Source organism: Tupaia chinensis, unplaced genomic scaffold (assembly GCF_000334495.1).
Source record: "Tupaia chinensis unplaced genomic scaffold, TupChi_1.0 Scaffold000639_1, whole genome shotgun sequence".
Classification (NCBI taxonomy): Eukaryota; Metazoa; Chordata; class Mammalia; order Scandentia; family Tupaiidae; genus Tupaia; species Tupaia belangeri.
Window position 1 is genome coordinate 2,442,037 of NW_006160160.1, and position 26,993 is coordinate 2,469,029.

At 34.6% G+C, this 26,993-nt stretch overlaps 1 protein-coding gene across 1 annotated transcript in view; it reads right to left on the reverse strand.

Moving 5' to 3' along the window:
* LMBRD1 (LMBR1 domain containing 1) overlaps nucleotides 1-26,993 on the reverse strand; it is a 131,331-nt gene that overhangs the window by 65,826 nt on the left and 38,512 nt on the right. Inside the window, exons 5-8 of the mRNA XM_006159629.3 lie at nucleotides 22,721-22,788; nucleotides 14,082-14,170; nucleotides 10,819-10,892; nucleotides 399-524 (exon numbers count right to left, since the gene is read on the reverse strand). Of these exons, the coding sequence (XP_006159691.1) occupies nucleotides 399-524; nucleotides 10,819-10,892; nucleotides 14,082-14,170; nucleotides 22,721-22,788 (357 nt within the window). The remainder of the gene's footprint in view (nucleotides 1-398; nucleotides 525-10,818; nucleotides 10,893-14,081; nucleotides 14,171-22,720; nucleotides 22,789-26,993) is intronic.

Here is a 26,993-nt window from a genome sequence, read left to right on the forward strand (position 1 = left end):
AAAGTGTGTGTGCTCATCAGTAAGAGACAGAGAAACAGAGAGAGAGAGTGTGACAGAGAGAGACAAAAACACCCCCAATGGAGCATGGTCATGTCACAATCCCTTCTCCATTTCTGTATCAGAATACTGGAAAACCTGCAAGTTCTTGAAGATAAAGTAAGCAGAACTTTTGTTTTATTGCAACTTGAGCACTAATACAAATTTTCAAACTGCCAATGTCCTATGTTACAAAGAAGAAAAAGTTTTAAAAAACATGGATATGGTACTTGAAGGATATGTTGCAAAAAATTCAAAAGTATAAATACTCATGAGTTTTCTAATGACCAAGTCACATCAGAAAGCAGCTCAAAGACGAGAGTAATTTTATACTTCCCAATGGCAACAAAATGCTAACTTACTTTTGATTTAATTGTTTGGATGTGTTGCTCCACTTCTTCAATGTCTTCAGTGTTTTCCAAACGTTCATAAGCAGCACTTCTAGTGCCTTTGATCAGATTTAAAGGTAATGCCGACATACCATAAGCCTAAAAGAAACAAAAATTGAAATATGTTTTAGTAATAGTAATACTATTTTAAACATATTATACCAAATTTTCAGGTTAAAAAAAAAAAAAAAAGTAACTGTTGGGCCAGCAGGTTGTTAAGGTTCTGGTCTCCCACATGGCCAATTCTTCAGCTTGACTCCTGGACATGGTAGCTTGAAAATCACACTGGGTGTGTGTACAAGCATACCCAAAATCTCAGGAGGGAAATGGAGAAGAAGGGCCATTTCCCTGGAAGGTGGTTTCTCATTTTCCCTCTCTTCACCTCCTTCTGTCTCTGTTGTGTGCATACACCTTATGGCAAAAACCTTAAAAAAATTTTAAAAAAAGAAGAATGAGCAGCTGTCATTAGATACAGTCCCTGCAGAAATGGTGACTGGGTGTGAATATGAGTGTACTGCCTCATAGTTCTGTTTCAGTCACAGTCACAGCAGGCACAACACTACTGTTCTACGGGCAAGTTGCAAATTTAATGTAAATGTAACACTTTATCAAAGTAATAAATTACAACTTCAGGCTAACCAAGGGTTAAAATCATGTGGATTAGTAAAAAATTATGTTTACAAAATTATGTTCACTGAAAAAAATCCCAATTTTCTTTAAGTGTATATAGTGAATCTTGAGTACGATATAAGTATTTTAATATATACATGGTACTTACTTAGCATTACCTACATATACAGTTTATTTTAAACTTCTAAATATTTATAAGCTATGTTTTGGCTAAGGACTTTAAGTATTTTCTTACAGACGATTTTTAACTACTAATCAACATTGAGTATAAACATACTATTATACATACTACCCAATTCCATATTCCAGTCTCAAATAATAACTTTTTATTCTAACCAATAAAAACACTTAATTACATTTGCTATGTGATAATTCTTTATAATAATTATTTACCTTAAATCCTTCAAAGAAACACTGACAACTATTACCTCCTGTTTGCAGCAAGAGATGCTAAAGTAGATATACTATATATATTTAAATCTTTTACATTTTCCTTCTGATTACACAACTAAATTACTTTACCCAGTCCTCCTTGTTGTAAAGTAGGTCCCTGAGACTGAATTCGGAGCACTGAATGTGGGCAGGGCTGATAATGCCACTTCATAGACTTAAACCCAAACTTCAAAATATTCTGGGTGTTCCTGAATGCTTTCAGCTAGACTCTCTACTATGTGACTGTCAGTTCCCAGAATGACCTTGGATAATCTTTCATGTCAATTTCAATTACTTTAATATTCTTCACTGAGACTATTTTAGACATTGATTAAATATCGATTACCACAATTCAGTTTAAATTGTAAACATAAATTCTGACAAATCAGGGTTTTTTTTTTTTAATTAGGTAGGTTAATCCTTATATTTGATAAAGGACAGATACTTATAATAACCTTGCATTTAAATATTGTTAAAGCATCAGTTAGTGTTCTCATCATGTCACTATCATCCAAACCTGGGAGAAGGGGGGTTGAAACGTTCTATTTACATTAGAAGAAAATATAATTTGAACAGAGTAGTGCAATTTTCTTCTCATTAATTCAATTGATAGCAAATGTACACTTGTAAAACATATACCATGGTAAATATAAAAAGAAAAAATACAAAAATAGTTTAAATTTTATATTTTTATATTTTTTATATTAAATTTTATATCTTCAAATCATTGAAATTGTGAAGAAAGTCCATGGGAACCAAAGTATCCCAGTTATTTTGGTCTTTTCTTTTAGGACTTTTCTGTCCCTATTGTCATTCTGACCTATTTCTAACATTTCTATATCCTTTAAACATTATTGAAAAAAGAAACAAAGAAAAAAGTAACATAGTAATTTAAGACTATGATGAATATAAGAAGGGACTTCAAAAGTCTGTGGAAAAATGGAGTCAAATTATGAGCTTATTATAGCGTGAAATAATTTTAAAATCCATGCATTTTTTTCCATAAACTTTTCGAAGATTCCCTCATTCATCATTACATATTATGAGTGGGGAGAGGTTTTTGCTATACGGCTCGTGCGCTTGCCATAAAGACAGAGACAGAAAGCGAAAAATCACTCCCCAGGAAGGATGGCCACACCGCGATCCCTTCTACTCCATTCTCCTCTTGGGATCTTGGGCATGCACACACATGCGCCCAGCGTGAGTTTAAGCCACTGTGTCTAGGACTCAAACTGCAGTTGACTATATGGGAGTCCAGAGACATAGCCATTATGCCAACTGCTAGTCATGATCTTACGCACATATTAACAATCCAATACCATGCTGCTTTTTACAACCAAATGCCAAGGCAAGTAATATTTTGCTAAATCCAGTTTGTACCTAAGTATGTTACCCTGTTCTCCAAACCACTTCCAAACTAAACTTAGTCTATCTCATTGCTTATTGGTCTGAGTTGGAAGGATCTAGATTCCTCATTGTACTAATTTCGGTACTCAATGTGGTTTCCCAAGGAATCTTTTTGGTGCAGTCAATATTAACAACATGGACGTTATTCAGAGACTGTTGTCAATAACAAGGTCATCACAATTCTCCTAACTGTTCTGTTCTTCTCACGTTTTACCCATCCATCTTGCATGCTATTTCCCAAGTGATCTAACACCCAAGCCAGATTATATCATTCTTCTAATGAATATCTTTTAAGATTCTCCAGGACTAAAAAGGGTTGTTTTCAAAGGGTTCTGATAAAGAGTTCTTAGGATGCTGGAAAGGTGCTTCTAGGGTCACTATAGAAGATAACAAGGCAGTCAACCATGTAGAGACCTGGATAACTCTTCATATTACTTCAGACTTTTACAAACACCCATGCTTTAATACATGCCTGTATCTAGAATGCCTACCTTCTCACCCACTTCTCTTGCAAATTTCAAAGCTCTGCAGGCCTCAGCTTGATTAGATCACATCTAAGGCACCCTTCCTTACTTGGGCCGGGTCAGGCCCAGCCAAGGCCATCTGTGACTTGGGCTTTGCTTATAACCCATCTACAGTACATTAACATTATTGGCTTATATATTTGTTTTACCACTGGATCTGCCAGACGTGGCCAATCAGATTTCCAGATTAGTAGCAACTGCATGGGACTGTCTGATATATAAAGATTAGGTCCCAATGCTTTTTCCTCTTACCTTTATTCGAAGGACACTCAGTTATTAAATTAATAGTATAAGTTATCTAAAAAGATAGTATTTGGTCTAATATATTTTAAGAAAACAGAATTCTTAATTTGCATGAAGTCATTTCCTTACTTGGAACTGATATATTTATTGGAAAAGCTGAACTGAATTCCTAAATAGTTAACGTAGAAGATTTTAGAAAATATTTTTAGTGACAAGAGAATTTCTTTTTTCAGTTTTTAATTGCCTGGAGATAATAATTAAAAGAATGTAGCCACCATTTGGCTAGCAAGATTTTAGCTTGTTTTTGTACTGCATGGTTATGTATCAGTAACTATCAGGAAATTTAAATATAATATTTAGATTACTATAAGCTTGAATATTATATAAAACATTACAACTTTTAAGGTCTTTAAACAACAATTTTTAATCAGACTTCTTTGGGGGAAAAAAGTAGTATAAAAAGACATCCTCTTCAAAAATACTTTTATTGCTTACTACTGCCCTCTAGTGAATTTCTGAAATTCAGCAAGGCTAAAGATACTGCATAAAGGCTAAAAAAGAATATGCTTCTAGGTCAGACATAACTGCCTTCCATTTTATTCATTTTGACTTCCAAAAATAAATTGCTATTTTAAAGTCAAATGTTTTATAATCACAAATACAAACTAAAAACAATAATTTTTTTGTACTGATGATTTTAGAACAATACCTCTTCTCTAAAAATCTCTCCTTTATGTTGAAGTATAGTTTCTTAAATGTGAACCTAGAATTACTGCAAAGGCTCAATACCAACTGGTGGACTAAATAAATGTCTGCCACATATTTGTAAAACCTACTATTCAAGGACATACACGCTGTTACAACAAATGAAACAATGTGTCTAACTAGTGACTGGGACTTTTAAGTATTTATTGATTCTATGATATATATAGATAGATAGATAGATAGATAGATAGATATAGGTATATATAGATATATATAGTCTCATATGTAACACATCATTCTTCTGCATAAATAACAAGGAATTATATGAGTGAGATTTGGAAACGTATTCCTAAAACTTCACATTTGCAGTATGAGAATTCCGGATCACTTTGTCCATATTTTACTATACGAAGCATATTGTCTTTTATGCTATCAAGAGAATTAATATTACAGATTTTCCTGAATACAGTGAACTCTGCATGTATCTTGAAATTAAAACTATCTTCTAAACATTGACTAGGGAGAAGCCATGAAATAGTTGTCTTTACCTTAATATTTGCAAATTTGGCCACAGCTGCTCATATTACAGTCACCTGCATTTCATGCATTATTAGCATAACTACTAAGTTTAATTGCCACTCATGTCTTGTAAGATGGTAGTGTAAATTGACATTGAAAAAAATGTAACAAGGAAAGCAAAGAAGCATGAATAATAAGAAAAATATTCATTAGAATGATGAGCATAATTCTATATTTTCTTATAAAGCAGCATCAGGAGCTTTATGAGTTTAAGAAAAGGAGATCCCCACAATTGAATCTATTTTGCATTTTTCTCCTTAGGTATCTGCAAAGGGATTCCCTTTCATATGACAAGAAATAACAAAACAACACAACTTAAATTTACATAATGTGGATGTTAGCAACTTCAAAGATAAAATATCTTTAGAGGACTCAAGAAAAACTGTTATTATCAATTCTCTTCTTTTTCTTGAGAGATTTTTGCTATGGGACATGTGCACTTGCCGGAGAGACAGAGAGACAGAAAGCAAGAAATGAACCCCTGGGAGGATGGTCACAAAGCAATCCCTTCACCTCCATTCTGGTCTCGGGATCTAGGGCACGAATATACACATGCCTGGCATCAGTTTTAAGCCACTGGGACTGGGACTCGAACCAGGGTCAACTAAGTGGGAGTCCAGTGATGTAACGATTACATCATGTTATGGTCCCTATTATCAGTTCACTGAAGAGCATAAAGACAATATGGTATAGTAAAATATAGATATGCATAACCGATTCAAAAAGTGATTCAGAATTCTCATACCCTAAATGTGAGGTTTCAAGAATACCTTTCCAATTTATGTCATTTATATTTTCCTTGTTACGTATGTAGAAGAGTGGTATGATTTCTTAAAAGTATCTACAAAAATCTAGGAAATTTCTTTCTTAAATATAAAACAAAATTATAAATTATAAGAAGGCATTAGCAGGAATTTTTCCTTATAAGAGTACATAAATAATGGTAATTTTATAAACAATGGCACAGAATAATTACTTGTAATATGGTATTACATGGAAGACCGCAAAATTGTTTAAAGAGGGACTTCTGTTCTCAAATATCATTGTGAGTCACTGCTCTAATTTGTAAGGTGCTATGAAATGAATATCTATGTCCTCTCCAAATTCATATGTTGAAGCTTGATCCCAACTGTTAACGATAATTAGAGGTGGAGCCTTTGGAAGTAATTATTCTTAAAGGTGGATTCCTTAAGAATAGGATTAGTATCCTTCCAAGAAAAGACACAAGAGAGCTTGCTTCTTCTTTCTGTGTGCTGTCTACCATGTAAAGATAAAATGAAAAGATAGCCAACGGACCAGCAGGTGGCATAAGGGTAAAGGCACTGGACACCCACAAGGCTGACCCCAATCTGAGTCACATACCCAAAGGTTTGAAACTCACACCAGGCACATGGATGTGAGTGCATGCCCCAAATTCCAAGGAGAAAGGAGGAGAAGGGACTGCAGTGTGGCCATCCTCCCTGGGGGGTGATTTCTCTCTTCTACTCTGTCTCTCTTTGATGAGCACAAGGGCCCTATGGCAAGAATTCCTTAGAAAAAAGAAGCCAAACAAGAAAGTGGGCCCTTAACTAGATACCCAATCTGCTGGCACTTTGTTCTGGGACCTCTCAGCTTCCAGAATTGCGAGAAATTAATGTTTGCTGTTTAAGCCACCGAGTCTATGGTGTGATTGTTACAGCAGTCTGAACTAGGACATGGGAACAAGGTATTTTTTGATGGGTACAATAGGAAAACATGAAATGTTTCATTATTATATTTAAATCCTTAATTTATCACTTTAGTTTTCTTCAATTTATTAGTTTATATTTAAATAATATTTATTTATAATTCATAAATACTCTGGAGGACACACTTTAAGTTTCTTTTAACTTTTTAAAAAATTTGCTATTGGGTGTATGTGCTCACCAGAGGGGGTGGGAGGAGTGAGAAAGCACCCCTAACAAAGAAGATGACCACACTGCAAACACTCTCCCCACAGGATTTTGAGCATGTGCATGCATGCATGCAGGTGCTGCACACAGACACACACTGACCTGTTGTGTTTTTCAAGCCACTGGGTTTGGGACTCGAACTGCAGAGTGAGCCATGTAGGATCAGACCATCTTAACCATCATGCCCCTAGGTGACTCCACATTTAAAGTTTTATTGATAAAGGTATGTAATAAAAAATTCAGTAGTCTCCCCTTCCATAAACACCTTACTGGTGCATACAGTACATTTTACATAAAAAGATCATTATTCAATATTTCCCCACTTGGTGGCACCAAAAAATTAAAATGTCTCAAAGATATTTGTGCCTATTTTGAGGTTTCACTTAAATTTAAAATGTATCAGATTCTTTTTAAATGTAAGCTTAAAACAATATGTTGTTTGACATTTTTCTTCTAAAACTGAGCACCCAATTATTTGATTATTCCTTAAGACATGGTACAGTGGTTAGAACCTTAGTAAAATTTAAATAATAAACTAGTTTCTAAAATGAACAATAATACATATCTAAGCAATTCACACTTGCCTAACACAAAGTAAAAAGCTTTGCTAGTCTCAATAAAAAATTAATTACAAATTATTTGATAAATATAATTCTATATTTACTAATTAATTCTTTATATTCAGGATAAAAGTACTCTAAGTATCAATTTCTCATTTTAGGTACTTTAAAATTAAACCTCTTCTGGGGATCCAGCAGGTGGCATGGTGGTTAAGGCACTGAACTCTCATATAGCTGAGCACAGTACGAGTCTCAGATCTGGCAGCTTGCTTTCTCACTTTCTCTCTCTCTCTCCATCTCTCATTATGAGTACACATGCCCTGTAGCAAATTAATAAAATAATGATGATAAATAAAATTAAATAAATAACTCTTAAACTTCTTCTACATATCATAAATATGTACTGTGTCCTCTTTCATATTATCATATTAAAAAAATTCTCAAGATTTTCTATAATAAGTTAGAAGAAAACTTTGTATTCCAACTTCAAGCAAATTATGATAGAGTACTATTAACCACCTAATGACAATGCAACCACCCTAATACTGTTCCTACAGAGCTCTCTTTTAAGTATTAAAGTTTTAATTACTTCATTCATTTTGTCTACTCCCACTCCCTAACCCTCATAATTTAATTAAAAGCCACCACCAAAGTATATCATAAAAATGATGTCAGATCCTATTACTTCTCCATTTAAAACTTTCCAACGGCTTCTAATCTCAATCAGAATTAAATTCAAAATCATAACTATGGTCTATAAGGCCCTATAGGATACATCTTCTATATCTCTCAGCTAAACTTTTGTTACTCTTTTCCTGGTTAACTGAGCTTCAGCTACAATGGCTTTGCCTCCTTGCTATATCTGAATACAGCATAAAAACACCCACCTCAGGATCTTTGCACTTATTCTGCAACATTGCTTGCTTTACTTCATTTAGGTCTCTGTTCAAACACCAGAGGAGCCCCTCCTAACCTTGGCAGCATTATCAGCCTCTACCATTGTTTGTCCCCTTATGCTGCCATATTTTTCCTCATAACATCTACCACTCAACCACTGGTAGACAGCTCACCAGTTCTGCACATTTTGCAAGTCAAGCACTAACCACCCTTTTTTAACCTGTACTATCTTTTCAGGGATGTTTGTATAGTCAATATCCTTGGTAAAGACAGTATCTTTCTCTAGACCAAAGAGCAGGCATGCTTACTATCCATTACACAAGATTCCACTTCCCTAAACTTATGGTTCTCTTATAATACCCCCAACCATGTACAGACTCATTTGGTTCTCTTTACATTGTCTTACAGGAAACAGGACTCAAGAACCAACACAAAAATATTGGGTTGTCAGAAAAGTTATCACGTGGGACCAGCAGATGATGTAATGGTTACATTGCTGGATTCCCACATGTCTGACCACAGTCTGAGTCCTGTACCTGGAGGCTTAAAACTCATACTGGGCATGTGTGCGTGCATGCCCAAAATCCTGAGAGGAGAATGGAGAAGGGGTTATAGAGTGGCCATCCACACTAAGAGTGATTTCTCCCTTTCTCTCAGTCTCTTTCTCTCCAGCTAGTGCGTGTACTCTATAGCAAAAACAACAAACTATCAAAAAAACAAAAAGAAAAGTCATGATGTATTTTTCTATGTTTCTCTATGTAAAAATGTGTCATTATTTTTCTGAAGACCCAATATAATACTAATTCTATGGCTACTGCTATTGCTATCATGACATAATAAAGCTCTTGTCTATGAACCAAAAGTCTTATATATTCAGTCACCATCCATAAAACTGTAGCAGGCACAAGTTGGGTAAAATCCTGGACCCTTCATAGTTCTTGACACTAACATTAGATATTTATTCTCTTTTTCCATTAGTTTTTCCTGACTAATCTTTTGTTGACTGCTACATCTTTATTTCCTTAGAGTTTTCAAAGCACTTTCACAAATAGTATCATTTGCCCTTCAAAAACCCCTGTGAGGCATTTTCTATTTCCATTTCATCAGGAAGACACTGACCCAAGAAGGTTAAAAGACAAATCCAAGATTAACATAACAAATTGGTCACAAAATAGCAATTAGAATACAGGTCTAACTACTAATTTGCTATTAATTTTTTACTCCTGCTTCTTAAAAGCCAAATAACTAAGATGCTGTGCATACACTGTACAACATGAAGGATGACCATTCACTGATATCGGAGGGCAAATTTCTTATGTGGTAACACATAAAAATATAAAAATGGCAATAAAACTGCATACCCAAATAAGCACCTGAAAGATAGCATAATACTTGTCTTTTAGGTTTCCTTTTTATACATATCATGTAACAAAATTAGATTCCGCTATTACACAAATAACCCATTCCTTTTTATTTATTTATTAATTTTTAGAATTTTATCATAGGGCATGTGCACTCGCCAAAGGTATACAGAGGGAGAGAGACAGAAAGTGAGAAATAATCCAAGAGAGGGAATGGCCATGCCGCAACCCTTCTCCTCCACTTTCCTCTTGGAATTTTGGGATTTGGGGCACACATGCACATTGGCTGGCAGAATTTTTCAAGACACTAGGTCCAGGACTGGAACCGCTGTCAATCATGTGGGAGTTCAGCACCTTAACCACTATCCCACCTGCTGGCCCTCACCCATTTTAGTTTTCATATCTAAAGAAAGACATATTAGGAAAATATTCAAAAATGTTTCCTTTCTAATCAGTATTTTCCACCTTTGTACAAATCAACAATGCTCGAAATAAATTTTATTCATCTGAAACGGTTCCAGATAATTTTAATGGTTTTTCCACAATTCATGGTAGTAGGTAAGAGAAAAGCATTTATTACTGGCTATAACTTGAGCCAAAGACTCAAAGAGTAGTCTGTTCACAAGTTTATCAGTCATCTATACTACTTTACTACTACCCGGAAGACGGAAAAAAAAAATACAAACTCTCTAAGAGTATAAGTTAGATCCTATATGCTAGACAAATATCCAGTTAAATAAAACACCAGATTTTAAAAGCTCTATATTCCTAGGAAGCATAAATCCCCTGAATCAGCAACAAATATTGATCTCTAGTTCAGAGTTCTAATAACCTTATAAACCCCTAAATATATTATTGTACAGTATGACCACCTTCAAGGTTCACAAGATGTAACAATTGCTTCTGAATATTAAATTTCACAAATATACTGTGAAAATGTGTCTAAGTAGTTAAAAGTTTACCCTCCTCTGAAGTAAAGAAAATTGAAGAAAAGCTGAAGGAACAAATTAAAATATTAAAGAGAAAAAAGAATTGAGGTGAACAGATTACCAAGGTAAAACATATTTTTAAAAGTTCTTTATAGGGTGATTCTTTCATTTTAACTCAATTACCCTTATACTTACCGTGTAAGTGATAGCTGCCAACATTCCAATTAAGGTGAGAGAACTAATGGAAAATGACAATGCAGCTAACCCATCTGGAAAGAAAGTAAAACACTGTTTAAAATGTGCATACTGTATATTCTACTCAAAATTTTCTATTCAGCAAATCAATATAAGATATAAGAAATCAAGCTCCTCATACATTCTGAAGGAATAAAACCAATATATTTCACCATGTCCTTAAAGTGTTCTCTCCAAGTGGAGGAAAGGGTTTTTAAAGGGCTCTTCACAAAGTAATTTGTAAAAGATCATTCACACTAAGCTTTCATTCACTGCTTAAAAATTAAGAGGAAAATTACTGTTTAATTATTGGGCTTAAAATGAGATCAACAAAATGTTGGACACTCAAAACGTGCTAAAAAGAATGCCTGGCCTTTCTCAACTGCAAACCCTGGGAAATAGCATTACTCAGGAAAGTCAAAGACCTTAATTCTTTCTCAGCTTTCCCCTCAATCTTAAAACTTTTCGTTTCTTTACTCTTAATTTTCGCACACATTTTTAATTTATAGGCTAATACTCAAATCTTGAAGAGTTTATTCTACTTTTAACTTAAAGGACTAGCCTACCCACTTGGTAGCAAAATAAAAGCAAATATAAACAGAGATTGAAATGTAATACCAAAAAGTGAATACTATGTAAACAAGTGAAAGTTAAGAAATTATTTAAAGAAGAAACAATGAATGAGAGGCAATGATGATCCCTTCAAAATATATTAGATTACATAATAAAATATTGTGCAAATTTGAATATTCTTAAATGAGAGTCATAATTTTTCTAGTTTTAATACCGGTTCCATTGGACTTGTATTGATCAAGTTTATACCCAAGTCCTCTGGGACCAAATACAAACGTTGATTAGTTTCATGTATTAACATTAATGTTTCATGAATATTTATAAAATTATAATGATCTAGCTGCTTAAAACTCATGTCTCAGTTTTATTTAGCACATTATGAAGGTCTTAAAAAGAGAATAACATGAGAGCATATGCACAAATTCACAAAGTATAGAAGGCAAATTTTTAAGCCACAATTTCTAAAACCTATGTTTTATCAAATCAAAGACATTCTGATGTTGTCACTTTCTTGGTCTTACCAGAAGATGTTCATAGAACTAAGATAGGTTTGGCATCTGGCTGATAGAAATTTTAAGATACTATGAACTTACAAAATACATTCTGAAATTAGAGATACAAAAAGGTAAAAAAAAAAAAAAAAAACCTACATAAAAATACTGTGCCTTAGAATCTATAAAAGTGATAATATTACTAGTAGTTAAAATAACCTAAATCAAAGATTTAAAAACTGATCATTAGGAAGTATCCCATTTGGGTAAAGAGTGAATAATATGTGCTGAAGACACTAAAGATAAATTCTCTTGATATGTCAGAATCCATAGATTCTAAGCACATACATATTTATATTATAAATAAATCTAATCAATAAACAAGTTGTAGTATATTCATAAAATGTGCTACTGTGCTTCAATAAAGAGTCAACTACTCCTACAAATGAACTTTAATAGTATTTAGTTAAAAAAAAAAAAGCCAAACATACACAAAAGAGAATAGGGGAGGGTGAAAGGAAGGGAATCAAGTGGAAAAAGAAACAAAGCACTTAAAGGACACAAAAATGGAAAATTACCTGCTGATGATAATATGGTACTATCTTTAACTGGACTAATATACAGTGTATTCATGCTGGAAAAATTAATTTTGTATATTATAATGATATATAGTGATTGAATGTATAAAAATAATAAATATGTATTAAAAGGGTTTTTTTTTTTAAAAAAAGAATTAATGTGATTTCACTTACAATATTTTAAAAAAGGCAATAATACATAGTGGCAGAAATTATAACAGTGTTACCTCACATAGAGGATGATAAAACTGAATAGGCGCACTATCTATTTTTTAAAAAGTTAAATATCTTTGATGCCTAAAAAATGCAGAGAGGTGGGTAAGGAACAATAAGACTAGAAATTAGAATAGTTGATGACTATTTTGGCTCCAATCAGACAGCTGATCTAGAATTATATGCAAAATATAATCAAGAATTTGATATTTAGGACTGAGACAAAAATAAATGAAGATAAAGAAAATAAGATTACAGAAATCAGAATGTTATCCAGTCACTGCTTCAAATTATAAATAGTCAAAGACTAGTATAATTTATTAAATAATATGTACAAGAAAAGAGTCAGGAGACCTGAAAGAGTTAACTGCAAGAAAAGCAATTCATTTCCCAGCAACAGGATCAAGGCTCATAAATCCTGAGGACTCGGTATTAGTAGATACCAGGTCCGCTAACCTATTCTTGCCAGTATCAGCAAGATATTAATGGACCACAATTTGCAAGATGAAATCTTAAGTGGGAAGCAAGAAAATTAAGAAGTTGCACAGCAGACTCCAAGACTTAATTTAATCATCATTTAATATACTATCTAAGTAAAAAGAAAGAAGTGATCGAAAAATGTACACTACCTATCAGAAAGAATAAATACAAAAGTAGTAAACATTTTCAGTATAATATTTATAAAAGTAAGTGTTCTATGCCTCCTTGAAAATAAAGTTACTGATTTCAAACACACATTAGATTCTGAGTAGCAGAGAACACATTCTTGCTTGATACCACTTTCTAACGCCAAAGCTATTTTTCAATGATTAAGTTGCTTCTCTAACCTGATCCCTTGAACTTGCCTATTTTTTTTTTCCTCTAAAAACATAGGTCACATTCAGTTAAGAAAACCTTATAAAAAAGCAACACCAAAATGCTTTGGTGAGATAAATTTATAATAAAATACTATTTAATTCACATTATATTTCTGTAATTTGTATTCTGTCTAAAATATTCTCAAAGAATAGAGTTCTCTAAAATCAATATACCCATTATATTTCTTTAACATATTATTCTATCTTATCCTATATGAATTAAAGAAACTATAGAAACATAGAAACTATAAGACTCTCAGTAAAGTATTTTCAAGAAAAGATGAAAATTTCTTTCAATATACTAATATATGACAAAATCAAGAAAGCAACTACATTATAGTTAGATGGCCAGAAGGGAACCTTAACACAAGCTCCTAATTTGTCTAGCACATGTTTAACAAGACAGATACATTTGTAAATTTTTTTAACCAAGTAAAAATAGGTTACTTCTTTAAAAAGTCCAAGGACTATAACATACAAATAATTACAGATTTTTTTAAGAGAATACTTACGACTACTTCCAAGTTCCTCAAACAGAAACTTCACTTTTTCCCACTCTGTAGAATTTTTGTTATTGGGAACACTCAATGGAACAAAAGCACTACAAAGGAGAAAATAACTCTGTTTAAAGGCTTGAAGTTTAAGATGTTGAATAAAAAGAAACAATCTAAATTTTTATGTTTAGTAATTCTTTAAAGCAAAAATAAACTCCGCCTGCCCAGGAATAAATCAACTCCGCACTGTATAGAGGTGTGTGAGGTTTCTTATTTATATACTTATTACTTTACTGTGAATGTAAAAATGATTTTTCTTAAAATTTTATTTCTTCTATGAGACATACAGAGAGAGAGAGAGAGAGGTGGGGGGAATCCCCGAAAGGATCTTCACAGTGCAATCCACCCCCAGCTTGGATTACAGGCAGATGTACACCCAGCATGCACAAGAAGGCCTCGGGATGTGAACCTAGGACCTTCCCATGGAGGTCCAGTTGCCTTATCACTGTGTCAATGTATGGCCCACAGATTTGTTTCATCACTTTCATTACTGCGTTCAATAAAATTAGTGTCCACTGTAATTACATTTATTTTATTATTTGCATTTTAAAATATTTTGTCAATTATGCCTGAACAAAGCTAGAAAAATAAATAAATAAATAAATAAATAAATATTCTGAGAAGGGATCACAGGTTTCAGATGGTCCAAAAGATCCATGGAGGGACCAGCAGTGGCATAATGGTTACGTGACTGAACTCTCACACAGTTGACCACGGTTCGAGTCCTGTGCCCACTGGCTTAAAACTCACATTGGGCATGTGTACGTGAGTACCAAGATCCTGAGAGAAGAATGGAGAAAGAGGGAATGTGGCATGGCCATCCCCCACCGGGTGTGATTTCTCACTTTCTGTCTGTCTGTCTCTCTGGCAAGTGCACGCACCCTATTGCAAAAATTTCTTCAAAAAAAAAAAAAGATTGATGACATAAGAAAAGGGTAAGCACTGGACCAGTCAGTGGCAAGGTAGGTAAGATGGCTAGATCCCACAGGGGCAGCGGCACAATTCAAGCCCTGTGGCTTGAAAAACATGTAAGGAGCTTGCAGGTACATGCCCAAAATCCTGGATGGAATATGGAGGAGAAGGGATTGCAGAGTGACTATCTGTCTGCCCTGGGGGTACTTTCTTACTTTCCTTCTCTCTTTCTCCCTCTTAGGAAAGTACACACACCATGTAGCAAATTTTAAAAAACAAAGAAAAGATTAAAGGCCTTAGTGGTAAATTGGCAGAGCAGAACACAAATGTACAATTATTTCAATACAGTTATATTTTAGGAAAGAATAGAGGGGAAATACTTCCTCAATATAGAATAAACAATAAGAATATCATTGTGCATGTAGGGTTGATTTTTATTTTCTCAGTATTTTTATATCCTTTAAGATTCTACCCAAAGACTTACTAGAAGCAGTTTCTATTTGTTTTTCATTCACAAATAAAGGAGGACCACAGAAATAACAGAGACATTGGGACCAGCAGCTGGTGTAACCGTTGCGTTGCTGGATTCCCACATGGCCAACTCGGTTTGAGTTCTGGACCTGGAGGCTTGAAACTCAATGCCAGGCATATGTGTGTACATGCCCAAAATCCTAAGAGGAGAATGGAGAAGGGATTATGGTGTGGTCATCTCCCGTGCAGGGTGATTTTTTGCTTTCTATCTCTCTATCTCTCCAGCAAGCACACATGCCTTAAAGTAAAAATCTTTCTCTCTCAAAAGGAAGGAAGGAAGGAAGGAAGGAAGGAAGGGAGGGAAGGAGGGAGGGAGGGAGGGAAGACCAGAGACATGGCTAGCTTCCTAGGACTCTAGGAGCTTAGACTGGAAGAATACAGAAAATAGGCAAATAAATAAATGCTCATTTTATTATCTAGCCCAGGACAACTAACAAGATAATCCAGAGATTAGGGTAAAGGACTGTGTAACCTTTAGACTGTATATGTGAAGAATCAAACAGGAATGTAAGAAGTAAATCTAACGCTACTTCTAAATACTAATTTTAACTGTAAAGAAAACAGTACGATTTATCCTCTTTTGGAAAGACAAAATCCTAAATGAGTTCAATAATATATTAAGGTATCTGCTCTCAGAATGTTTTTAAGAAAAACAAAGTAGCTGTTTTAAAATGTTTTTAAATTTAAGAAACCTTTCTCCTTGGTACTTCTGATAATACTTGAAACAAGATAAATGGGCACAACATGCCAGGAAGTTTTTTAAATTTCTAAGTATTTGCATAAATAATATGAAAAATTGCTTAGTGAAAGTATTTTACACCCAGTCTGAGTAACTGAACAATCTTAACACAGACGATCTCTTTAGAAAGACAAAGAAAAGGCTAATGAATTTCAGTAGATGTGAAATTGAGATGATGAATTTAACAAAATGGAAAATAAGATTTTCACCTCCTATACTCAGTCATCAAGTAGGTAATATTTACCTTCCAAATAGCTTATTTGTTGCTTCCCCTCTGCTCTCTAACTATTCTATAGCTCCCACCATCATTTCTTAACTGAACTATTACAATGGTTACCTAGCTCATCTTCCTACTTACAATTTATTTCTCATTTTTCCAACTGAACTGTCCCTTCAATGCATCCTTCACAGTGCTCTTACTTTTAAACAAAGTCACGCGTATTTACTTTCTTCCATTAACACACACAAATGTGTACCTATCTCCACTGTATTTAAACTGCTCGGTAAGAAAAACCTTGACATTTCTTAAACACTGTATGGAAGACCCAGAGTCTACCTATCTGACTAACGTGACATCCTATCACTAGCCCACACATGGAACGTGAAACATCACATTGTACTCTTTTGTCTGGTTGTTTCTGAGACAGAGGAAAGGTTTAACTTTATATATTTTTTTCTTTTCATCTAGGATGTGTACACATTCTTTTTAAGAGAAAGAGAGTTAAGCACCCTCCACAGAGTCTGACCATTCCGTGATCTGCTTTCTCCAGTTCTCCAGCCTGTTGGATCTTGGGTATCCACATGTGTGCCTGATTATTTCAGGGATTTGAACTATGGTTATCACGTAGGATCTGGCTTCTGTTGAGCAGCATACTACCACTACACCACAGAACTGGTCTTAAAGTTCATTTATGTTATAGAGTGAAGTGTGCCCCACCTCTGCCAAGTCACATATTGGAACCCTAACCCCCAATGTGATGATATTGGAAATAAGGCCTTTAGGGAGGTAATTAAGGTTAAATGAGGTCATAATAGTGGGACTTTAATGCTATGGGAATGGTATACTTAGAAGAAGAAGAAAAGATGATCAGAGTGTGGGGTCTTTGTCTGTCTGTTCTTTCCCTCTCTCTCCATGTAAGTAAACAGGAAAGGCCATGAGGGACGATGTGAGGAGGTCCCTATCACAACCAGCAAAAGATCCCTCAACAGAAACCAAATTTGTCAGCACTTTGATCATCAACTTCTAGCCTCTATAACTCTGAGAAAAGAAATGTCTTCTGTGTAAATCACCCAGTCCATGGTACTTCATTATAGTAGTCTGAGTACATTAACATACAACACGTGCTACTCATCTCCTGTTTTATCAAGTCAGCTCACCAATTCCTACTCTTTCAAATCTCTATTAAATTATTACTTCCTCTTAGGTCTTCCAATTCTGCAAGGCAGAGTAAGAACTTGCCCCTCCACCATCAATACCTGCTATATATCATTCACTAGAACACTTAAACATTATAATTCAAGTTACTTAGTTGCCAATTTCCCCAGTATAAACCTTGAGGACAGAGACCATTTTTAGTCCAAGGCCTAGCACAGTACTCAAAGCACAAGTGCTCCAAAAACGTATGCACTATATGAGTTAGTTAAACCTAGACTACATCTTTGCTATTAATTATGTCCCATTAATACACACACACACACACACACACACACACATAAAAGAAACTAGGAGTAAGCCACCTTCAAGAAAACAAGAAATGTATCAATCACTTAACCTAAAAGTATACTTCAAATATATACATATAGTCATGGCTAGGACACTGCTCTGAGTGACCGAAACAGACTAGTCTTTAATTCACTCTTCTTTTACTCTGGCAGTGCAAAGATTTGTTGTCCTATTAGTGGTTCTCAGTCACATCTAACTCAGGGCTTGGTAAAGTAGTATTACTGCCTATGTGAGTAAATAAAGCTTTACCAGAATACAGCCATATCTTTTAACTTATATATTGTATATGATCACTCAAAGCTACAAGAGGAAAGTTGAACCACGGATACTATATGGACCACAAATCTAAAATGCTTGTCATCTTCTCTTTTAAGAAAAGTTTGCTAATCTCTATTACAGGTAATTTAGGTTTACCGATATGGGACCTAAAAAGCAAAAAATCAAATGAACATAACTAGATTTGGATCCCTTTAAAAAGCCAAAAAGACCTTAAAAGCATATTTAGTAGCTAAAATAAATAGCAAAACCTGTAAAAAAAGGAGCTTTCAGCAAGTACTCTTTTTTTTTTTGGAAGAGGTTTTTGCTATAGGGGGCGTGCATTCACCAGACAGACAGACAGAGAGACAGAAAGTGAGAAATCACCCTCCAGGGGGGATGACCACACCACAATCCCTTCTCCTCCATTCTCCTCTTGGGATCTTAGGCACGCAAGCACATGCACCTGGCGTGAATTTTAAGCCACTGGGTCCGGGACATGAACTGCGGTCAACTACATGGGAGTCCAGTGACATAGCCATTACACTAACTGCTGGTCCTGCAAGTACTCTTTTTCATGACACATCACAGAAGGAAAAGGGAATTAGAAGCATGACTATAAAACAACTGTATTCTGGGGACCAGCAGGTGGCGTGGTGGTAAGGTGCTGGACACTCCCACACGGCTGACCATAGTTTGAGTCAAGTCCTGGACCTGGCAGTTTGCTTTCTCAGTCTTTATCTCTCTCTCTGTCTCTGTCTGGTCAAATTAAAATAAATGAATGAATAAATAAAATAAGTAATTATATTAAAAAAAAAAAAGAAAAAGAAAAAAAAACTGTATTCTAAAACCTGGAAGTGCAAAATATTATTAACCAGTTTTAATTCCATCATGAATTACATTTAACAATTTAATTTTCTAATTGTTGAAACTTATTGACTGAAATCTTTGAGATCAAATTATATACAGAATTTATTAAATACTTATTAGCATTTAATCTATTTTCTAACATAAAAATGAAAGAGTCAAGACCTATTTTAACAAGGAAAAATGTTTTCCATTAACAGGGACAAATTTTAGATGTATAAACAAACGTGTAAAACTTCACCGACATTAGTATAAAAACCTAATGAAGAAGAAACTCATTGACAAAGATCTAAAGACTCATGAGTCAAATCAAAACATCTATCGACAAGGATTTTTATCATGCTGTTTATAATGAGAAAACATTATTGCTAAGGTTCAGATAATGGTTTGTCTCCTAAAAGTTCATTTGCTGAAAAAAAAACAGGGAAGTTGGTGAGATCTTTTAAGAGGGGCCCGCCTGTTAGTTGCTTCAATCACAGGGATCTGCCCTCAAGAAGAGATCGGTGCTGTCTCACAAGAGTGATTCCTGCTCTTCAAGGATGGGTTAGTTCCCAAAAGAGCTGGTTGTTTTATAAGACCTGCCTCCGGGTTCTCTCTACAAATGTGCCCATGTTCCTTTCTGCTTCCGATAGCCGTGTTGTAACACAGAACCAGAGGCCAGCCTGATGCTATTCTCATGAATATAGACTTTCCAGCCATCATAATTCTGAACCAAATGGACTCGTGTCCTTTGTAAATCACCCAATCTCAGGTATTTCTTTTTTCTTTTCTTTTTTTTTTGAGAGGTTTTCGCTATAGGGCGCGTGCGCTCGCCAGACAGACAGAGACAGAGAGACAGAAAGTGAGAAATCGTCCCCCAGAGGGGATGGTCACGCTGCAATCCCTTCTCCATTCTCCTCTCGGGATCTTGGGCACGCACGCACACGCACGCACACGCACCCGGCGTGAGTTTTAAGCCACCGGGTCCGCGATGCAAACCACGGTCGACTACGTGGGAATCCAGTGACATAGCCATTACACTAACTGCTGGTTCCCTCAGGTATTTCTTTTTAGAAACACACAGTAACAAACTAAGACAACCATAAACATCCAAAAGTTATCACCAGAATATCAAGTAAATATCTGTAACCTAAGAAAAGAATGCAAGGCCAGCAGATGGTGTAGCGGTTACATTGCTGGAATCCCACATGGCCAACCACAGTTCAAGTTCTGAACCCGGTGGCCTGAAAATCCTACCAGGCATGTGTGCGTGCATGCCCAAGATCCTAGGCTGAGAGTGGAAGAGAAGGGACTGCAACATGGCCGTCCCTCCATGAGGACGATTTCTCACTCTTCCTCTCACTGTCTCTGTCTTTCTGTCTGTCTCTTTCTCTTCCCTCCTTCCCTAGCACATATGCCCTAAGGCAAAACATCTAAAAACAAACAAACAAACAAAAGAATGCAATACACACATAATTGATGTATCTATACTTATTACCCTGAAGAAAGGCCCATGGTGAATTAACAGACTGCCAACAATATTAGATGAAATATAATTACATCTGTGTAAAACTGGAATAAGGAGGGTTCCTGCAAGGGAAGAGGAACACTCTGCATGCACTAGAGCATGTATAAAAAGTCCAGATGGAACCACGTAAACAAAAATAGTAATGTGGCTACTACTCAGTGGTGATAAAAAAAGGTATTTTGCTCTTTCTTATTTTACATTTTGTTTTTTTTCTTTTTTAGATTTTTCTAAATGAATCTTTTATTAGTATTATTAAAAAACTATATTCCCATCGACAGTAAAAATATCAAGACTTACCCAACTAAAAGAAGAAGAGCACAAATCACAGCAAATCCCAATGTGTACTTGAGTGCCGTTTTAATTTGCTAGATAAAGGGAAAAAAAGAATACATTCAGCAAGCACTTTAAAATATAAAGTATTCTTCAAAAAGTAAAATAATACTTTAATATAAACTATACATATATATAATCAACAATATAAAGTTTTGCATGTTGAGAAAAAATCCTTAAAGAACAAATAACATATATTCTACATCTTAAGTATCTTTGCCAAAAAAAAAAACCAAGATTTTAAAATCTTTTCAATAGTTAGGCCCTTGTAAAATACAACACACCTAGAATACAGTTAATTTTCCAGTGGGTATATTTTTATCTTTTTTAGTTTGCAATGGGGGCATGTACTTGCCAGAGAGAGACAGAGAGCGAGAGAGAGAGAAAACGAGAAAATAACCCCCCAGAGAGGATGACCATGCCACTACCCTTTCTACTCCACTCTCCTTTCATGGTTTGGGGCACACGCACACATGCCCAGTGTGCTTTTCAAGCTGCCAGATCTGGGACTTTACCTGCACAGTGGGCCATGTGGGATCCAGCCACCTTAACTGGGCATCATCTTCTTGCCCTCCAATGGGCATCTTTAAGTAAAAGTATCAGAATATTCCCCCAAATAGAAAGCAATCAGAACCTACAATGTTCCTGACCCAATTCATCAAAATGTGCTACAATATTTTAAAAATACTTAGTGTGAACATATGTGTGTGTACATACATATTTGTATGTGTATGTATACATATACACAAATATAAGTGTGCATACATATACACACATAGTTATGTAAATATGTTTATTTTCATACATATTTATTGTATAACATAATATGCCAGGCACTGTTTTAAGAACTTTACATATGTTATCTTATTTAACTCTCATACCTATCCAAACATAGGTCCTCTCAAGTGTACTTTACAGATAAAGAAACAGAGGCCCAGAGAGATAAAATAATTAGCCCTAAGTAACTCAGTTTATAAGTGATTAAACGAGAACTTTGAAATCAGGAACTTTGGAATTAAATGTCATGCTTTGCTTGGTACCCCTAACATAATCCAAAGGCAAAAATCACAATGCCAGACATTCTGAAAGTGTATAGAAGAGTTAATAACAATCTCAAAAAAAGTTAAATCGATCAGAAATTACATTATTTATTCTCTCATACTAATAAAACGGCTCTCAAAGTCACCTTTAAAATTTTCATTTATGTTTTGGAGCCAGCTAGTGGTGTGGTAGTTAAGATGCTGGACTCCTGCATGGCTGACCATTCATTGTTCAAGTCCTAAACCTGGTAGCTTGCTTTCTTGCTTCCCCCACTCCCCACCTCATTCCATGTCTCTCTGGTCAAATTAAAAAATAATAATAATAATGAATAAATTAATAATTCTTTAAAAATTTTAATTCATGTTTCATATGGTAAGTTCTTGTTCATGGAGGACGTAAGATAGTCTTTAGAAAAAAGTCTAAAGTATAAGTAGAATCCTAAGATCAACCAAAGGATGAGTTTAAGAAGTAAACAGAGACAGCAGGTATCTCATTGAGATTTTTACTAAAATTTGTAACAAGCCAGCTAACCTTACATACCTTGGGTTTTAGAGTTATGGTATATGCAAATAATTTTACTTTCTTCACAAATATTTAAATATCTATTTTTTTTTAGATTTTTCTAAATGAATCTTTTATTAGTATTATTAAAAAACTATATTCCCATCGACAGTAAAAATATCAAGACTTACCCAACTAAAAGAAGAAGAGCACAAATCACAGCAAATCCCAATGTGTACTTGAGTGCCGTTTTAATTTGCTAGATAAAGGGAAAAAAAGAATACATTCAGCAAGCACTTTAAAATATAAAGTATTCTTCAAAAAGTAAAATAATACTTTAATATAAACTATACATATATATAATCAACAATATAAAGTTTTGCATGTTGAGAAAAAATCCTTAAAGAACAAATAACATATATTCTACATCTTAAGTATCTTTGCCAAAAAAAAAAACCAAGATTTTAAAATCTTTTCAATAGTTAGGCCCTTGTAAAATACAACACACCTAGAATACAGTTAATTTTCCAGTGGGTATATTTTTATCTTTTTTAGTTTGCAATGGGGGCATGTACTTGCCAGAGAGAGACAGAGAGCGAGAGAGAGAGAAAACGAGAAAATAACCCCCCAGAGAGGATGACCACGCCACTACCCTTTCTACTCCACTCTCCTTTCATGGTTTGGGGCACACGCACACATGCCCAGTGTGCTTTTCAAGCTGCCAGATCTGGGACTTTACCTGCACAGTGGGCCATGTGGGATCCAGCCACCTTAACTGGGCATCATCTTCTTGCCCTCCAATGGGCATCTTTAAGTAAAAGTATCAGAATATTCCCCCAAATAGAAAGCAATCAGAACCTACAATGTTCCTGACCCAATTCATCAAAATGTGCTACAATATTTTAAAAATACTTAGTGTGTACATATGTGTGTGTACATACATATTTGTATGTGTATGTATACATATACACAAATATAAGTGTGCATACATATACACACATAGTTATGTAAATATGTTTATTTTCATACATATTTATTGTATAACATAATATGCCAGGCACTGTTTTAAGAACTTTACATATGTTATCTTATTTAACTCTCATACCTATCCAAACATAGGTCCTCTCAAGTGTACTTTACAGATAAAGAAACAGAGGCCCAGAGAGATAAAATAATTAGCCCTAAGTAACTCAGTTTATAAGTGATTAAACGAGAACTTTGAAATCAGGAACTTTGGAATTAAATGTCATGCTTTGCTTGGTACCCCTAACATAATCCAAAGGCAAAAATCACAATGCCAGACATTCTGAAAGTGTATAGAAGAGTTAATAACAATCTCAAAAAAAGTTAAATCGATCAGAAATTACATTATTTATTCTCTCATACTAATAAAACGGCTCTCAAAGTCACCTTTAAAATTTTCATTTATGTTTTGGAGCCAGCTAGTGGTGTGGTAGTTAAGATGCTGGACTCCTGCATGGCTGACCATTCATTGTTCAAGTCCTAAACCTGGTAGCTTGCTTTCTTGCTTCCCCCACTCCCCACCTCATTCCATGTCTCTCTGGTCAAATTAAAAAATAATAATAATAATGAATAAATTAATAATTCTTTAAAAATTTTAATTCATGTTTCATATGGTAAGTTCTTGTTCATGGAGGACGTAAGATAGTCTTTAGAAAAAAGTCTAAAGTATAAGTAGAATCCTAAGATCAACCAAAGGATGAGTTTAAGAAGTAAACAGAGACAGCAGGTATCTCATTGAGATTTTTACTAAAATTTGTAACAAGCCAGCTAACCTTACATACCTTGGGTTTTAGAGTTATGGTATATGCAAATAATTTTACTTTCTTCACAAATATTTAAATATCTATTTTTTTCTCTGACATACTACACTGATTATCACTCTAGGATTCATTCCAAGTATTATTGATTTACTTCCTCCCAATCTTAATCCAATTGCTCTTAAGGTTTTAACTATGTTTAAGCACAATACTGGCTTCTGAGTGAATATATGCATGCTTTTGTGTTTAAGTAAACAAGGTATACATTTTTTTAACTCAATAAAAAGACAAAACATACACTGTTATACTGCATTTTTTTCCTTAAATTAAAAGATAAGTGTTCAATTTAGGGGCAAGCAGTTGGCATGATGATTATGTCCCTGGACTCACATGTAGTCAACTGTGTTTTGAGTCCAGGACCCAGTGTCTTGAAACTCACACCGGGTGCAGGTGCATGCATGCCCAAAACCTTGAGAGGAAAATGGAGAAGGGATTGTGGTATGGCCATGCCTCCTGGGGGTTGATTTCTTGCTTTCTGTCTCTCTGGCAAGAACATGCACCCTACAGCAAAAATCTCACTAAAGAAAAAAGAAGTTCAATTTTGACAAATATTTTTCTTTTTTTTGGAAAGAATTATTTTATTTTATTTACTATCATTATTTTAAATTTTTCTATAGGGCACATGCACTCACCAGAAGGGCAGGGGCAAGAGAATGAGAAAACAAGCTGCCAGGTCCTGGACTTGAACTGTAGTCAGTCATCTGAGAGTCCAGGGGCCTAACCACCACATGACCTGCTAACGCTTGACAAATATCTTTCAACACCCAATTTCTTCTTTGACCTTTAATTATTACATATTAATACATATACTGATTCTAAACTATGCATGTTATCTAGAGATAACCCCAATTTGGTTATACAATATTAACTGTATCAATATTTAAAAACTAATTATTTTAAGATACTGAATTAAGTTACTAGTTGTACTTAGTAATACATTTACTAATTATATGGTTACTGAATTATATTTATTAGTAAAAATGTTTACTAATATTAGAGTTAAGATTTTTATACCAATACTTAAGTGATACTGGTCTTCAGTTGTGGACATGCGTGCTTTATGTGTCAGGTTTTTTAACAGTATTATCCAGGATTAGTGACAACAGCCAGCAAGTGTTTCTTCTTCATGCCCTAAACAGGGGTCAGCAAACTCCATCCTACGTGCCATATCTCCCACCGCCTGTTTGACTGGATCACAGAACGTTCATTGAGTATGTCTCCGGATACTTTAACACTACAATGGCAGAGTTGAGTAGTTGAAATAGAAACCATAACCCACAACTCTAAAATAATTACCACCTACAAACTCTAAAATATTTACTACCTGGCTTCCACAGAAAAAAGTTTGCTGACCCCCGTAGGAATTTCTTTTCTGAAGCAATGATCACAAGGCATATGAAGCTACTGAGCACCTGTGACTACTGCAAATTGCTGCAGGCATAAAATGCAATCTAAATTTCAAAGACAGTGTTAAAAAATGTAATTAATAGTATGGTTTGCCTATTTCTGAAATGACAGTATTTGGAATGCATTATATTAAATATAATTTAACATATAATTAAAATTAACGTCAACTGTTTCTTTTAAATTATTTTAATGTGGCTACTAGAACAATTTAGAATTTCACATCTGGCTAACATTACACTTCTATCAGACCTTCACAAATATTTAAATATCTATTTTTTTCTCTGACATACTACACTGATTATCACTCTAGGATTCATTCCAAGTATTATTGATTTACTTCCTCCCAATCTTAATCCAATTGCTCTTAAGGTTTTAACTATGTTTAAGCACAATACTGGCTTCTGAGTGAATATATGCATGCTTTTGTGTTTAAGTAAACAAGGTATACATTTTTTTAACTCAATAAAAAGACAAAACATACACTGTTATACTGCATTTTTTTCCTTAAATTAAAAGATAAGTGTTCAATTTAGGGGCAAGCAGTTGGCATGATGATTATGTCCCTGGACTCACATGTAGTCAACTGTGTTTTGAGTCCAGGACCCAGTGTCTTGAAACTCACACCGGGTGCAGGTGCATGCATGCCCAAAACCTTGAGAGGAAAATGGAGAAGGGATTGTGGTATGGCCATGCCTCCTGGGGGTTGATTTCTTGCTTTCTGTCTCTCTGGCAAGAACATGCACCCTACAGCAAAAATCTCACTAAAGAAAAAAGAAGTTCAATTTTGACAAATATTTTTCTTTTTTTTGGAAAGAATTATTTTATTTTATTTACTATCATTATTTTAAATTTTTCTATAGGGCACATGCACTCACCAGAAGGGCAGGGGCAAGAGAATGAGAAAACAAGCTGCCAGGTCCTGGACTTGAACTGTAGTCAGTCATCTGAGAGTCCAGGGCCCTAACCACCACATGACCTGCTAACGCTTGACAAATATCTTTCAACACCCAATTTCTTCTTTGACCTTTAATTATTACATATTAATACATATACTGATTCTAAACTATGCATGTTATCTAGAGATAACCCCAATTTGGTTATACAATATTAACTGTATCAATATTTAAAAACTAATTATTTTAAGATACTGAATTAAGTTACTAGTTGTACTTAGTAATACATTTACTAATTATATGGTTACTGAATTATATTTATT